The sequence below is a fragment of the Sapajus apella genome, unplaced genomic scaffold (genome assembly GCF_009761245.1).
Source record: "Sapajus apella isolate SASKATOON/1434 unplaced genomic scaffold, GSC_monkey_1.0 scaffold61, whole genome shotgun sequence".
Lineage (NCBI taxonomy): Eukaryota > Metazoa > Chordata > Mammalia > Primates > Cebidae > Sapajus > Sapajus apella.
Genome location: NW_022437001.1, coordinates 12,334,153 through 12,349,098, shown reverse-complemented (window position 1 = coordinate 12,349,098; position 14,946 = coordinate 12,334,153). Strand labels below are relative to the sequence as shown.

Here is a 14,946-nt window from a genome sequence, read left to right as displayed (position 1 = left end):
ATAGTTATGTAGTTTGCAATGAAGCAACATAAAAAGCAAAATATTCTGTCTACATAAACTTATTCAAACACATTTCCTAAGCATTTAATAATTATTGCACATTTATTTACCTTTAAAAGAGCCATCTGAATAACCTATAACCAAGACCAAGTCTTATTATTATTATTCATAGTTATATCACTACTGCAATTGGTCAATACCATACCTCATTAGCATTTGCTATCATTATTTTCCATCTCCAACCATCTGCAGCCCAGTGATCTGCTACTTCCTTTTCCGAACAGATAATAAAATTATCAAAGTAGATATCAGAGGTCATGGACCAAAGCTCTAAACCAAGAGCACTGAAGGAAGTCAGAAGAAATGGATGATCATCTTCAAAATAATCTGGATTAGGAATTTTTCGAGGACTCCAGATTCCCTAGAAGAAAAAGTAATTGAATAGGTTTTCAAATAAAATAACTTCATTATAAATGCTGCTTAGTAAGTATCTGCTGTTGAATGAAATTAGCAATGCTAACTGGGAAGAAGAAAACTTTAACTGACATTAATTCATTAGTAATATACTGGAAATAAAATCTTGTTTCTTTTTGCTCTATACACAATGTTCTCTATGAGTGATACTTTAAATTCTACAAAAAAGGAAAAGGGAAAATCCAACATACACAGAAACATAAGTAAATTTCACAATTTATCTATTTTAGATAATTTTCTTAGATTTAGTAAAGTTATTCAATGCAAGGTGTTCAATTTGTCCAAATCAGAAAGATCACTGTATAGCAAAAATGGGGCCACTCAATTTAACATATACCCATGACAGGTATCATTAATCAGGTATGGTTGAATCTCAGCACAACTACTCAACATAAAACTCCCATTAGATCCTAATTGATTAAACTGTCAATTAAATCAAACACATCTGAAAATATCATTGCTCACTGACTCACTCCACCATCACATGTATGTATTCATGGCCAGGCACTATGCTAGATGATGGAGACATACATGGTTCCTGTATTATGGAGTTTGAAGTCTAATAAAAGAGACAGACATTAAATAAAAAAATTTACCAAAAGAAACATTTTGTGTTAAATGCTTTTAATAAAAGCTACAGTGAGTACTTAGAATATGAAACTGCATATATATGTTAGAATGTGTCCATAAATAATTACAAAGATAAAACTAGAGGGCTAAGTGGATAACATAGAAATCTTTAATATAAAAAGCTAGGTACACTCAAAAGATGTCTGAGATCAGAAAAAAATCAGGGCCAGGCTTGTTGACTCACTCCTGTAATCCCAGCACTTTGGGAGGCTGAGGCAGGTGGATCATGAGGTCAGGAGTTTGAGACCAGCCTGGCCAAGTTAGTGAAATCCTGTCTCCACTAAAAATACAAACTTTAGCTAGGCATGCTGGTGCACACCTGTAATCCCAGCTAGCAGGGAGACTGAGGCAGGAAAACTGCTTGAACCAGGAAGGTGGAGATTGCAGTGAGCCGAGATCGTGCCACTGCACACCAGCCTTTGTGACAGAGGAAGACTCTGGCTCAGGAAAAAAAAAAATCAGAATTTTAATAATACTAAAGGATAAGTATATTAATTAAGCAAGGCATTACTTACTAAAATGTACAGTGTGAGTCTATTTGATCAGAATTCAATTCTTATATTTACTTCTAAAATAGAACTTTATTTCAAAGTGAGCATCAATTGATAATTAGGGAAGAATATAGTATGAAGTGATTTATCTTTAGTTTTTAATTTTTTCCCCAGAAAATTAAATAAATGATGCTCTATTTTTAAAGTACAAATTAGTTGGAGTATATTTTCTTTGACATGTTAAAATTACAAGCGAAACTTCTGAAAGATAACATAATTAATTAGATATATAAACAGAAAAGATCACAACATTTTTAACGTCACTAAAAAATTGGAACAAGTGGTTGTTACCTGGTAGTTAGGATTATCGACCAGTGGAGGGCTCCATACTCCTTTGTATTTTGGGTTGTCTATCATGGGAGGTTTCCACTCACCACACCCAATGTGACATGCTGGATTAAGAATCTGAGGTGCTTCCCATTCTCCATCCATGTCTTCATTCCTTAGGGCATTAGAACAAGGCAAATACAGTAACCTCAAGTCTCAGATCAGTCATGTAAACTAGTAACAAAAATGCATGTAAGAAACATTTGAAATCAACATTTGAAGATGAAGAGTACTTACCAGTCATCAGGTTTTTCAGCATTAGGATCTGGGATAAATTTTGGTTCATCATCAAGCCAGCCAGCAGGTTTAACAACACTTAAATCTTCTATTTGGGCAGGTTCACTTTCGTCCCTGTAAATGCAACGTTTTATGTTAATTACTAATTATTCAAAAAGTTCAAAAATTCATATGTTACAACACTCAGAAAGTACCATAAAATTATTTCCCTTCCTTTTGTTTGTGTCTATTATTTGTCCTCATCTACCACCCACCTAAATCTTCTGCTAACTTCCCAATTTTCAGTACATATTCCCTGTTGTGCTCTATGCATACATGTACATGTATACATTCTTTTTTTAAAATACAAATGATAGCATTCTATACATAATGTATTATACCTTGCTTTTGTCACTTAAAAACTCAAGTCATTCATCAACAAATATATATTGCATGCTTTCTATGTGTCAAGACTATTCTAGGAGCTTCATTATTTATATATAATGCTTCATTCTTAACAATTGCATAGTTTTCTACTTGAGAATATACCATAATTTATTTAGCTTATCTCCTTTTGGAGGACATTTAGTGTTTTCAAAATTTTACTTATTATATTAATACAAACAATGCTACAGTGAATGTCCTGGAACATATGCAGTTTCTCACCTGTGAAAACATAATTTTAAGAGTACGTACGTCTTAAATTTGATAGTAGCATCCACATTACTCTCTTTAATGGCTATACTACATTTCCACTCCTACCAGCAGTGTGCAAAAGTACCTATTTTCTCCTGTCCTTGTGAAGAGTGTTACTAAACTTCTTGATTTTTGCCCATGTGATAGGTGAAAAATGGTGTCTCATTGTAGTTTGAATGTACATTTAGTAGCATAAGTGATGCATAAAAATCATTTTCCTGATCTCATTACCTTTATATGATAAATTAGCTGCCAATTATATAATGGAAAATAATTTTTCCTGGTTCTTGTGTGTTTTTTTAAATAGTTTAGGGAGGTTGTTTTTTTGCAATATACAAATGATTTATTTTCATGTAGTTGAACTTATTTTTAAAGGATTCTTGGATTTTATGTCATATATGGAAAGATCTTCCCTATTCCGATATAATTTTTTAACACTCCTTATTTAATTCTAGTATTTTTATTTTAAAAATAACGGTAAATTCAAAAGTATATAAACATAAAGTACTAAACTACTAATAAAATTTTCATCATTACAGAAAGATAGAAATTTTAACCAAGAATCCACTTCATGATTTTCCAAATGAGTTACAAAATAAACAGAAATAATCAACTCTATAAATGTATAGACTTATGCTTGCCTGATATCAATGTCATCTTGAGTCTCTGAGTGTTCAGAGTAATCAGAAGTTAAAATTTAATAGAGCATTTCTTTTAGTACTTTGTAAAACAAATTTTAACACATTTCAACAATCAGAATGAAGCAATTATATGTGGTTTCTCTAATTTAAGGGCAAACGTATTCTTTATGGGTAAACAAATACGAAGCAATGTTAGAAAGCTCACATGGAAGGATACAGTTCTACCTTTTCTGACAGTATGAATGCATGCATGAAAATGATGCATTGATTGTGGCCTTTTATTAACTTTTTAAAAAACCAGACTGCTCTTCCTACCTTGTATGTGTTCTTTCCCTATGTATTATTTGTTGGAAGACAAAGAAATTTTCACTACTAATCAATATCTCTCTTGGTCTATAAGAGTTACCAAGTTAATACTTTTGGTTTTCCAGGGAAAACATACTGTGTTTTGAATAGGTAGTAGCCCCAATGTTTACAACCAAACAAGAATTTAAAGAAACAGGAATAGGCACTTTTCAAAACGAAGCACACAGAGAAAAACTGGTAAAAACAACGAACAGATTCTCAGCGAGACCATCTAAAGCAGTCCAACATATATTTAAGTAGAGATCCCCTGAAAAAGAGATAGTGAAGAACATATAAAAACTTGAAGAAATAATCTCCAAATATTATCCAAACTTGATACAAATTATAAACCTACTTTCCAAGAAGCTCAAAGAACCTAAACAAGATAAACATGAAGAAATTTACATCGAGGCACAGCAAAATCAAACTGTTGAAATTGTTAATAATAAAATAATCTTAAAACCAAGCCAAGAACAAATTAGGTAGAAGAGAATAAAGATGAGAATAAAAAGTGACTTCTCATGAGAAACAATGTAAGCTCTGAAAGAGAATAATTTTTGAAGGATATTTTCACTATTGGATTATAGGTTACTAGTTATTTTTCAATAGTTGAAGTAAAATAAATTTTCAGACAAATGAAAGTTGAGAGAATTCAGTGACAGCAGATATGCACTATGATAAGTTAAGGGAAGTTTTTCAGGCAAAAGAAAAATGGCAACATGTTTTGTGCCTACACAAAAGGAAAAAGAGTACCAGAAATGGCAAATATATGGGTAAATGAAAATACATTTTCCCTCATATGATTAAAAGACACCGAGTAAAATAAGAATTTTGTGTGGCCTTCACAATATATGTAACTAAATGTATGAAAACAGCATGAAGGATGCAAAGGGGAAATATAAGACTCTTATCAAGTTAAATCAGATGTGAAGTAGTATATTATTATTTGAGGTGGACTAAGATAAGTTAAAGATGTATATTGTGAACAGGAGCAAGAATAAAACAATAAACTAGGGAGGAAAAGCTAATATGCCAACAGAGAAGACAAAATGGAATACTAAAATAATAGAAAATAACTCGGTCAAAAACAAGTTGGAAAAAAATTTTTTATAAAGGACCACAGAATACATGGAACAAACAGAAAACAAGTAGTGAGGTGGTAGGCTTACATGTAACCACGTCAATGACTACATTAAACGTAGATGGTTTAAATACTCCAAAGACCCAAATATAATTTGTCTATAAGAAATCTACTTTAAAAATAAAGGCATGTATATGTTACAAGCAAACAATGGAAAATAGTATTCCATGTAAACGTAATTTAAAAGAAAGCAGGAGTGCTGATTTAATATCAGACCAAGTGGACTTCAAGAGACTATTATAGTTGGGGGGAAATAGGGGGGGGAGGGGGGGGGGTGGGAAGCTGGGGAGAGATAGCAAGGGGAGAAATGCCAGATGTAGGTGATGGGGAGGAAGGCAGCAAATCACACTGCCACGTGTGTTCCTATGCAACAATTTTGCATGTTCTTCACATGTACCCCAAAACCTAGAATGCAATAAAATAAATAAATGGAAAAAAAAAAGAAAAAAGGAAAATTAAAAAAAAAGAGAGACTATTATAAAACACTGTGTTTATAAAGTTTACAATAATAAAAGGGTCAGTTCCTCAAGAGGTCATGAAATACTGTGAATGCATCTACTAACATCTTCAAAACCCACAAAGCAAAACCTGACAGAACTGAAAGTAAATAAAGAAAAATCCACCATTATAAATGAAAACTCTTAATACTCTTTTCTCAGACAACACTCTTCGACAAACAGGTTGAAAACCATTAAGGATAATAGAAACCTTGAACAACACTATCAACCAACTTGATACAATTGACATATATTTTTAAAAGTCTAAACTCATAAATAATATTTTCTGTATGATCACAATTTAATTAAATTGGGTGTCAAAGTAAAAATTATATTGGGAAAATTCATAAATAATTTACAATAAAGAAACACACTTAAAAAGCGCATAGATCAAAGAAATCACATGGAAATTAGAAAACAGTCTGAACTGAATGCTTTTATAAATGACATATTCGTGGAATGTAAAGAAATGCTTAGAGAAAACTTACAGGTACTGCTTTTAGAAAAGGAAAATTTCCTACCCTAATAAATTAGAAAAAAAAAGAAGCAAATTAAGTCCAAAGTAGGAAGGATGAAAATAATGAAGTAGAAAGCGAACAATAGAGGGGAAAAACCAGTAAAAAAGCTGATTCTTCAAAAAGTTATATAGAATTGATAAACCTCTAGCTATAAATACCAAGAAAAAAACACAAATTACCAAATTAAGAATGAAAGCGAGGACATCAGATTATTACAGACATTAAACAGATGATAAGAGATGCTGAAACAATTAGGCATCTGTATTTTTTAAAATGTACAGTAGTCCCCTCCTTAACTGCTTTCTGCAGTTTCAGTTAAATGTGAATGTGATGTGAATTACCATCTCATGTCATCACAAGAAGGGTGAGTACAGTACAATAAGATGTTTTGAGAGAGAGAAAGACCATATTCCCATAATTCCTATTACAGTATACTGTTAAAATTGTTCTATTTTATTTTAGTTATTGTTAATCTATTATTGTGCCTTTATTGTGCCTAATTAAAAAACTGAACTTTATCTTAAGTATGTATGCCTACAAAAAAAAGTGGTTATTTATTGGGTTCAGTACTATCCTTGATTTCAGGCATCCATTGGGGGGTCTTGGCCTATATTCCCCACAAATAAGAGACAAGTACTGTATCTTGATTTATATTTCACACTATATAAAACAACTAACTCAGAACAGAGTTTTAATGAAAATTATTTGTTTAGAAGAAAAAAAGGAATACCATTGTGATCTTCATTTAGGCAAAATTTTTTTGGGTAAAACACAAAAGACATGAATTATCAAAGATGAATATTCACAAATTGTACCTCATGAAAATTTAAAATTTCTATTAATAAAATTAAGGCAAGCTCCAGATTGGGAGGAGATATTTGTACATAATATATCTTATATTAATTGTCTATTTCTGCATAACAAATTGCTTCAATATTTAGGGGCTTAAAATAGTCACATCTCTTTTCGTGTAGTTTCTGTAGGTCAGGAATCTGAGCATAACTTAGTTAGGTCCTCTGGATTAGCCTCTTTGATGGGTTGCAATCAGAATGCTGATCAGGACTGCATTCTTCTCTGACTGAGGCAGGCAGCATCTGAAATGGGTTTCCAATGATCCCTACCTCCTGGTAACTCACTCCCATACAAAATTCCCTCTTCTTGAGCATGGGTTGGGCCTAATAACTTGCTATTAATGAGCAAAGATTTGCTACTGCTAAGACTAAGTTATAAAGACATGTATTAACTTCCTGGGGCTGCCACATATCTTGTAGTTGCAGAGGCTAGAAGTCCAAAATCACAGTTGTTGGCAGGACTATGTTCTCTCCAAAGGCTCGAGGGGAGGATCCTTCCTTGCTTCTTCCTAGTTTCTGGAAATCCTTGGCATTCCCTGGCTTGTGGGTACATGACACCAGTCTCTGCCTCTTTTGTCACATGGCTTTCTCCTTGTGTGTCTCTGTTCGAATTTTCCTCTTATAAGAACACTAGTCATATTGGATTGAGGGCCCACTGTAATCCAGTGTGACCTCCTCTTAACTTGACTACATCTGCAAAAACCTTATTTCTAAATAAGGTCACAATCACAGGTTTTGGGTAGACATGACCTTTTGGAGAACACCGTTAACCTAGTATAGATTGTGACTTTCCTCCTCTTTACATTCTCTTTCCCTCTTCCTTGTTTCATTGCTGAAGAGAGCTGTCATGTTGTGAGCTACCCTATGGAAAGGCCCACACTGCAAGGAACTCTGCAATGTGGGAAGACTCTGTCCAATCCCAGAAAGAATGTGAGGCCCACAGTCCATTCACAATTTAGTTTCCTGAATTGAATCCTGCCGAAAAACACCTAGTGAGACCGAAAGTGTGTCTACCCTAGTTGAGCCTTAAAATAACTGCAGCCCCTGCTGACACCTCAGTTGCAACCTGTGGGAGACCCAGAGCCAGGCAGAGGACTCAGCTAAGTTGCACTCAGATTCCCAACTCATAGAAACTGTGAAATAATATTGTTTTAAGCCAGTATGTTTTGGGGTAATTTGTTACAGAGCAATAGATAATATGAAATCTATATCCAGAATATAAAGAACTTTCATAACTCAATAATAAAAAAACAATTTTAAAGTGAGCAAATCAAAAAGATGCTTCATCAATAAAATGATATGAATGGTAAGTGAATGAAAAGATGCTCAGTGTGATTAGTCATTAGGGAACTATAAACTAAAGCTACAATGTCACCACAAACATTTAAAAATAGCCAAAGGAAAACAAACAAAAAACAAGAACAAAACCAGGTAATGTAAAATGCTGTAAATGTAGAACAACTGGAAGTCTTACACAATGCTGGTGGGAATGCAAAATGGTACAGCTCTTTGGAAAAGTTTGGCAGTTTCTCATGAATTTAAATATATACTTACTGTACAATCCAGCAATCCCACTCCTAAGTAGTTACCCCGAAAAAAAAAAAAAAACTTATTTCCACACAAAATCCTGTCCACAAATGTTTGTCACTGCTTTATTCTAATTTGCCACTAAAATTTCTATCAAATGTGAAAAAGAATACTATTCAGCAATAAAACTGACAACTAGTACATGCAACACAACTGAATCACAAAAGCATTATTGTAAGTGAAAGAAACCAGCTATGAAAGCCATATATAGCTATATATACTGTATCATTCCATTGTATGTGCTATTATGGAAAAGATAAAACTACAGGGACACAAATCAGATCAGTTGTTGCCAAGGTTTAAAGGCAGAAAAGGGAAATAAGGACAAAAGGATATGAGAGTCCTTTTGGGAATAATGGAAATATTCTATGTCATGATTGTAGTTATGGTTACATCATTGTATATGCTTATTAAAACTCACAGAATGGTATATCTAAATGAATTTAACTATATGGAAACTATACCTCAATAAACAGGGCAGGAAAAAATAAAATTAGCACCAAGAAAATATAAAAAGCATAATATTTGATGACCAAACGGATTGTAAGGTCAGTCCAACATTAGAAAATCAGCCAATATAATTCACCATACTAAGAAAATAAAGGAGAAAACTCAAAGGGTCATCTCAATGGATGCACAAAAGGTACTTATACAATATTCAATCATAAAATAACTCTCAGTAAACTAAGAATAGAACTTTTATTATTATCTATTGATTCATATTCATACCCTTGTATAGTCCCCTTCCAATTGTACCAGGATTGGTCTGTGTGACAAATGATACAACTCAAGTGATGGCATGGTATTTCTGAGATTAGGTTATACAAAACACCACTATTTCTGTGGTTGTACTGTCTCTCCTCCTCTTGGCTCACTCCCTCTGGGAGACACCATCTGCCATATCATGAAGAGACCTAAAGAAAGGCCCAAGTGAGGAAGAATGGAAACTTCTTGACAATAGTAACTTGAGCCGGTTTGGAAGTGGATCCTCTAGTCCATGTCAAAAGCTATATATACTGTATCATATGAATGTATACCTTCATGTGACTTACTTCATATGACATATATATGAATGTATACCTTCATATGACTGAAACCTCACAGAGGGCCTGAGCCATAACCATTCAGCTAAGCCTCCCCCAGAATTCTCACTCTCAGAAGCCATGTGACATAATGTTTGTTGTTTTTTTTCCCCAGCTGCTATGTTTTGGGGTCATTTGTTACAAAGAAATAGATAATTAACATGTTGGACTAAACATAAAAAGATAATCTATTTGCCGAAACTGTAATTAAGGGTTACCCAATCAGCAGGAAAAAAAAGTCCTTAGCAATAAAGTTAACAAGATCTTTATGGAGAAATTAAAAAACATGTTTGAAGAACAAAGAATACCTCAGTAAATGGAGAGAGATACAGGTATCTCTCACCATCTGAACACAAGCTATGGAAACTCAGAAACTGAGTACATTTCTTTTTAAGGAAAATATAATCCTGTAGAATGGAAACAACACAAATACTCAGCTAGTGAAAAATTTATGGTTAAGCACACTAGTATAAGAGAATCATATAGTTGTATAAGAGGTTGAGGATATGGCTATTTTAAAGCCAAGTAATCATTAACTAAAACAGAGTACAACAATATACAACAGTCAAACACATACAATAAAGATCAAACTAGGAATGAAAATTAAAGCACTAGTATTTTGGAATTATGAAATTTTTCTCCACAGCATTGAAAACAAAAATAAACATATATTAAAAATGCAACATAATTATCAATAGAAGTAAAAAATATTAACAGGCAGGGAAGTGTAAAATCCATTTTAGAAAACGTTTCACCCAAAATAAAATAAGTAGTTCTGATGTTCAAAGGAATAAACTTCATTGGTTGTAAACTTCACTTATATGTTGTTTCATTACCTAGTTATGCCAAATAATACTTTGCTACTGAATTCCTTGCTTACCAGTCTTCTGGTTTGATGGCAGAAGGATCAGGAATTTTTGCTCTTTCATCCCATTCCTCAGGTTTTTTATCACTGGGATCTTCAATTTCTTTGGGAGGATTGATAGGAGGAACCACATCCTCTAAGAGGCTTCCTTTGTTTACAACTGTTTGATCAACTAACACCTCAAATGTGTCATCTGGATTCATCACTAAGGACCAATTTAAATATAGTTATCGTTTTGATAGACATTTAAAAAAAATCTTTTAAATAATGCAACTATCCTTAAATTCATGGGTAAAGCTTCTATTCCCAACCAGAAATAGAGGAATAACCAATGTATTAAATCAAAATATTCCAAAATCACCAAATATATTTCCTAAATAAAGATAAAATTTTGTTTTCTACTGCATTTCTTTTACAATGAAATGCTCCATTACTTCTCAAATAAAAAAGAATACCAAATAGCTCTGTTTTGGGACTCATGAACAGTCAGCTTTACTCTTTTATAGTTATAGAATACAACCTAATCTTTTCCAGTATTAAAATTTTTTGATACAATCTTCAAGTGTTGCAAGTATAACACAAAAAACTTAAGTTTTTTTCCTGAACAATTTAAGAGGAAGTTACTGACTTCATACACCATCACCCCTGAATATTTTAATGCCTATTTCTTACAAACAAGGATATTCTCTTATATAACCCCAATATAGGCACCGAAATCAGGAAATTAACATTGATATGTTACTTCCATTTCATAGAACTCTTTAAAGATAAGGTTCACTGGCATTCAAAGTCAATGACTTATATACTATAGTGTAAAATATCTTAAGGGTAATTTAAGATATTCAAGTTTATATTTACCTGCATGTTTGTTTCAAGGTAAATTCTAAGCCCTCTAAAAGTCCCATGCCAAAAATGACATAAAGGACTCCCTTATCCTTTGTAGTGAGAAAACAAAAGATCTCTGTCCTCATTTTGGAAATATAGGGATCACTAGATACAATTTAGATCTTTGGAAAGAATGACAGATGTAAATAGCTGTCTAACATTTGCTTTCAGTAAGTGAAAGAAGTTAGGGGCTATCAACAAATATAAGGATCATCTTGACTTTAGTGAAGTGGGCTACCATTTTATGAAGAAATAGCTCTGAAGTAATAATCTCCAGAGGCTTCAATCACAATGCCAAATTAGTCATATCAAAACCAAAGAATTCAATTTATGTACAAACTCAATACAAAACCACACTAATAGTTTCTCTCTTCTCTTTTCTCCACAATTTCCTCTTGCATTAAAGCTGAGATTATAAAATTATGTTACTAAAATGAATGAAAATATCAAGATTGAAGAAGAGCTAAGAGTAAGATCTTAACTGCAAAGAACAACTAGATCCTTCCTAATTCAAAAGAGAGAAAAATCTTTAAAAAAAAAAGCTTTCTGAATAAATTTTGCAAATGAAATTGATTCTTAAAAACTTCAGTCAAAACAAAGAATCCATATGACAAACAGGCATATGTGAAAAAAAGACTGTTCAAAATCTTTGCTCCCCCACAAAAATTTTCATTTAGAGAACTGTATTACATATCTTAATCAATAACAAAAGGTACTGGATCATATGAAGTCTATAAAGGTACTCTTAAGGTTCTTAAAACAACTACACAATAGTGTCATAAAATATAATAGTATTAAGATTTTTCAAAAGAAAAAAGTCATTCAATAATCCTAGCACAAGTATAGTACTAAGAAAAATAAGTGTTTAATGGTCAGACTTGATTTTCAATTCCAGCCCTTCAGTTACTCTTGTTTACTGGGGCAAGTTATTTAACTAAGCTAAGGCAAAATAGAGAGACTGCTGCTCACCTCACATAATGGTTCCAAAGTCCCTAGCATACAACATGGTACATGTCAAGTGATGAATGAAAATTAGTCATTTTCTCCTAGTCCTTCCCTCTTTGCTTGCAGAGCCATTATGATGTGCCTACAATTTGAATCTTGCTCTCACCATTTTAATATTACATACATTTCCCCCTGTTGCTAAATATTTTCATTGTTATCATCTTTGTATGGTGCAGAAAACTCCCCTAATTGTAACATTTAGGTTGCTTCTAATTTTCAGTATATCTTCATACGTAAGTAATTTTCTTTCTTCTGGATTATTTCCCTTGAATAAGTATCTGAAAGTGGAATTGTGGTTTCAGAGGATATAAACCTCTATGGCCTTTGACATGTATTACCAAATTGCTTTTGACCAGATTTGTACAAAGTCAAATGTTCTAGTTATATTCTCTCATTATTTCTACAGTTTACTTGGTGTTCCCCAAAATGCCTAGTTTTGTTTATCAATTATTTCATGAAGATGTTTATTATAACAAATCTGATATTAAGATAAAGTGGGCATTGCCCTAGCAGACAAAATGAATGTTTCTACAATGGCTGCTGCCTTTGGGGGAAAAGATTGAAATACTTTAATCTTGGGTGGAGTTGAGACTTGAGAAAAGAAGCCAGTAGAGTCATTTCAAAATGTCCTATTAGGTTCTAATATGCTCTGATTTTGATCGTGAGCTGACCAGAGCTCTATAACCATTATACTTGAGAATGGGAGAAACAATTCCTTATAATGCCCCTCACCCCCAAACCTATGCAAATTTCTATTTACTTTAGTATATTAATATGTGGCTGCTCAGTGCTTTTCCTTTTGAAGTACATGGCACAACCAACATGACACAGGACGTAACAATAATCACAACTGCCTACAGAATATAGTCTAAACTTTGTAGCCTGGCATTAAGGGCTTATTCCTTTTTATTTTCTAGTTTTCTGTTCTTATAGCACCACTGTCACAACGTCTAAAATGTCCTTTTACCCTACTGTCTTCCACATTCTATCTTACTTCAAGATGAGTTCAAAGATAATATTTCCTAGCTTGGTTCCAAGTGTCCAAGCTGGAAGTAATATTGCTTGTGAACTCTTGGCTGTGTCTCATTTCTTTTTCATCTGGAACTTTATCTTTTACCGGTGCTGTCATTACGTATGTCCTATTTTCCCAAAAAGATAAATTCCTTCAGGATGGGGTACATGTTTGTTTTCTCCTAAAGCACTTGCCATGAATATATCAATAGTGAGCAAATATTTTTGAATACATGAATGAATTAAAAGGATATACCAAGGGTATAAAGATGCGTCTTCCTGTCTGTAAAGAACTTTTTAAGGTCTACATCTGGAGGTTTGGCATGTTTCTCTTCAAAAATGCCAGTTTTGGGATGTTTATGTCTGAAGATAAAATGAAGTTTATAATCTTCTCCACATTTGTCTGGTCCAAACATAATGGTATAGGATGTTTTATCATAAAAGTTTTCCTTCAAAGAGAGATGAATGTTGACATTAGTCCAGAATCACAGAGTATTTAATGAATTTCTATATTCTATCCAATGGGTAGAGTTTACAAAAATATGTTAAATGACAATTCACCAAAGAGCCAGCTATTTAATACAAGTGACAACAAAGGACTTAGGAAAATGACAAATTTTACTGCAATATAGATTTTTAAAGTACACACTACCTCCTTCCTGAAGATGTAGGATAGAAGCTGAAAATACTCCAGCAACATCATAATATGCTTTAATTATCCATGTAAATTTGTATTATTAATATTTTACTGAGGGAATTAGGCATTAGAGGAAATCAAATTTATGGCCTTAAGACTAAAATTATTATCTGTTGCTATTATTTAGGAAGATACCAGAAAATGACCCTCTAAGCACAAAATGGAGAGAGATAAACAGACATGGAGACATGCATTTCTCTTTATTTGGCATGGCATAGTAGTTAACAGCATGGGTATGGAGTCAGATACTAGGGTTCAAATTCTACCACTGCCACTTAAACTAGCTGTATGCCACCTTGCGTCAATTTTTAAATCTCTCTGCATCTCCATTTCATCACCTCTGAAGTATGGAGATGATATTAGTACCTACCTTGTAAGAGTTCTCTGAGGATTAAGTAAATTAATCAGATAAAGTGCTTATAGAAATACTTGGCATTAGATTTTTTTGTCATCCTACCTTCAAGTGTTCATCACCTTACATCTAAAAGAAGAGCTTCAGCATATACTACAATGGCCTCTCTTTCACTTGATCCTAATAATTATGAGTAGTATATGAAAAAGCCTTTCATCCACATTTCAAAGCTTATATACAGCCATGTGTTCTGAAAATATCCCCCTGATGTCTCATTTATCTTATTTCTGTTATATGCAGGAAGTCTGAAACAGCCTCTTGAGAAGGCTATAAGCAATATACTCAACCTTCCAATGGTCCTAATACAACCTCTTAGAAGTATAAAGCTGCTATATCACAGAGTTTTAAAAATTAGTTACTCTCTGTGGGCTGCCAACCCCTTTTAATTTGGTTCTTAGGACATTTTGTTTCACTGCTTCACTTTGTTATCATACGTCTCTAAACAAACTTAAGAGTCTTATTCTGTAAAGAAAATAACTCTAAACTGTATTTCAAGAGAATTTATAAGTACTATG

At 33.0% G+C, this 14,946-nt stretch overlaps 1 protein-coding gene across 4 annotated transcripts in view; it reads right to left on the bottom strand.

Moving 5' to 3' along the window:
- Positions 1–14,946, bottom strand: part of CLGN (calmegin) — a 48,149-nt gene that overhangs the window by 4,708 nt on the left and 28,495 nt on the right. For all 4 annotated transcript variants that reach the window (XM_032246519.1, XM_032246516.1, XM_032246518.1 and 1 more), the window contains exons 7-11: positions 13,579–13,771; positions 10,437–10,626; positions 2,220–2,333; positions 1,947–2,097; positions 206–421 (exon numbers count right to left, since the gene is read on the bottom strand). In XM_032246519.1, the coding sequence (XP_032102410.1) occupies positions 206–421; positions 1,947–2,097; positions 2,220–2,333; positions 10,437–10,626; positions 13,579–13,771 (864 nt within the window). The remainder of the gene's footprint in view (positions 1–205; positions 422–1,946; positions 2,098–2,219; positions 2,334–10,436; positions 10,627–13,578; positions 13,772–14,946) is intronic.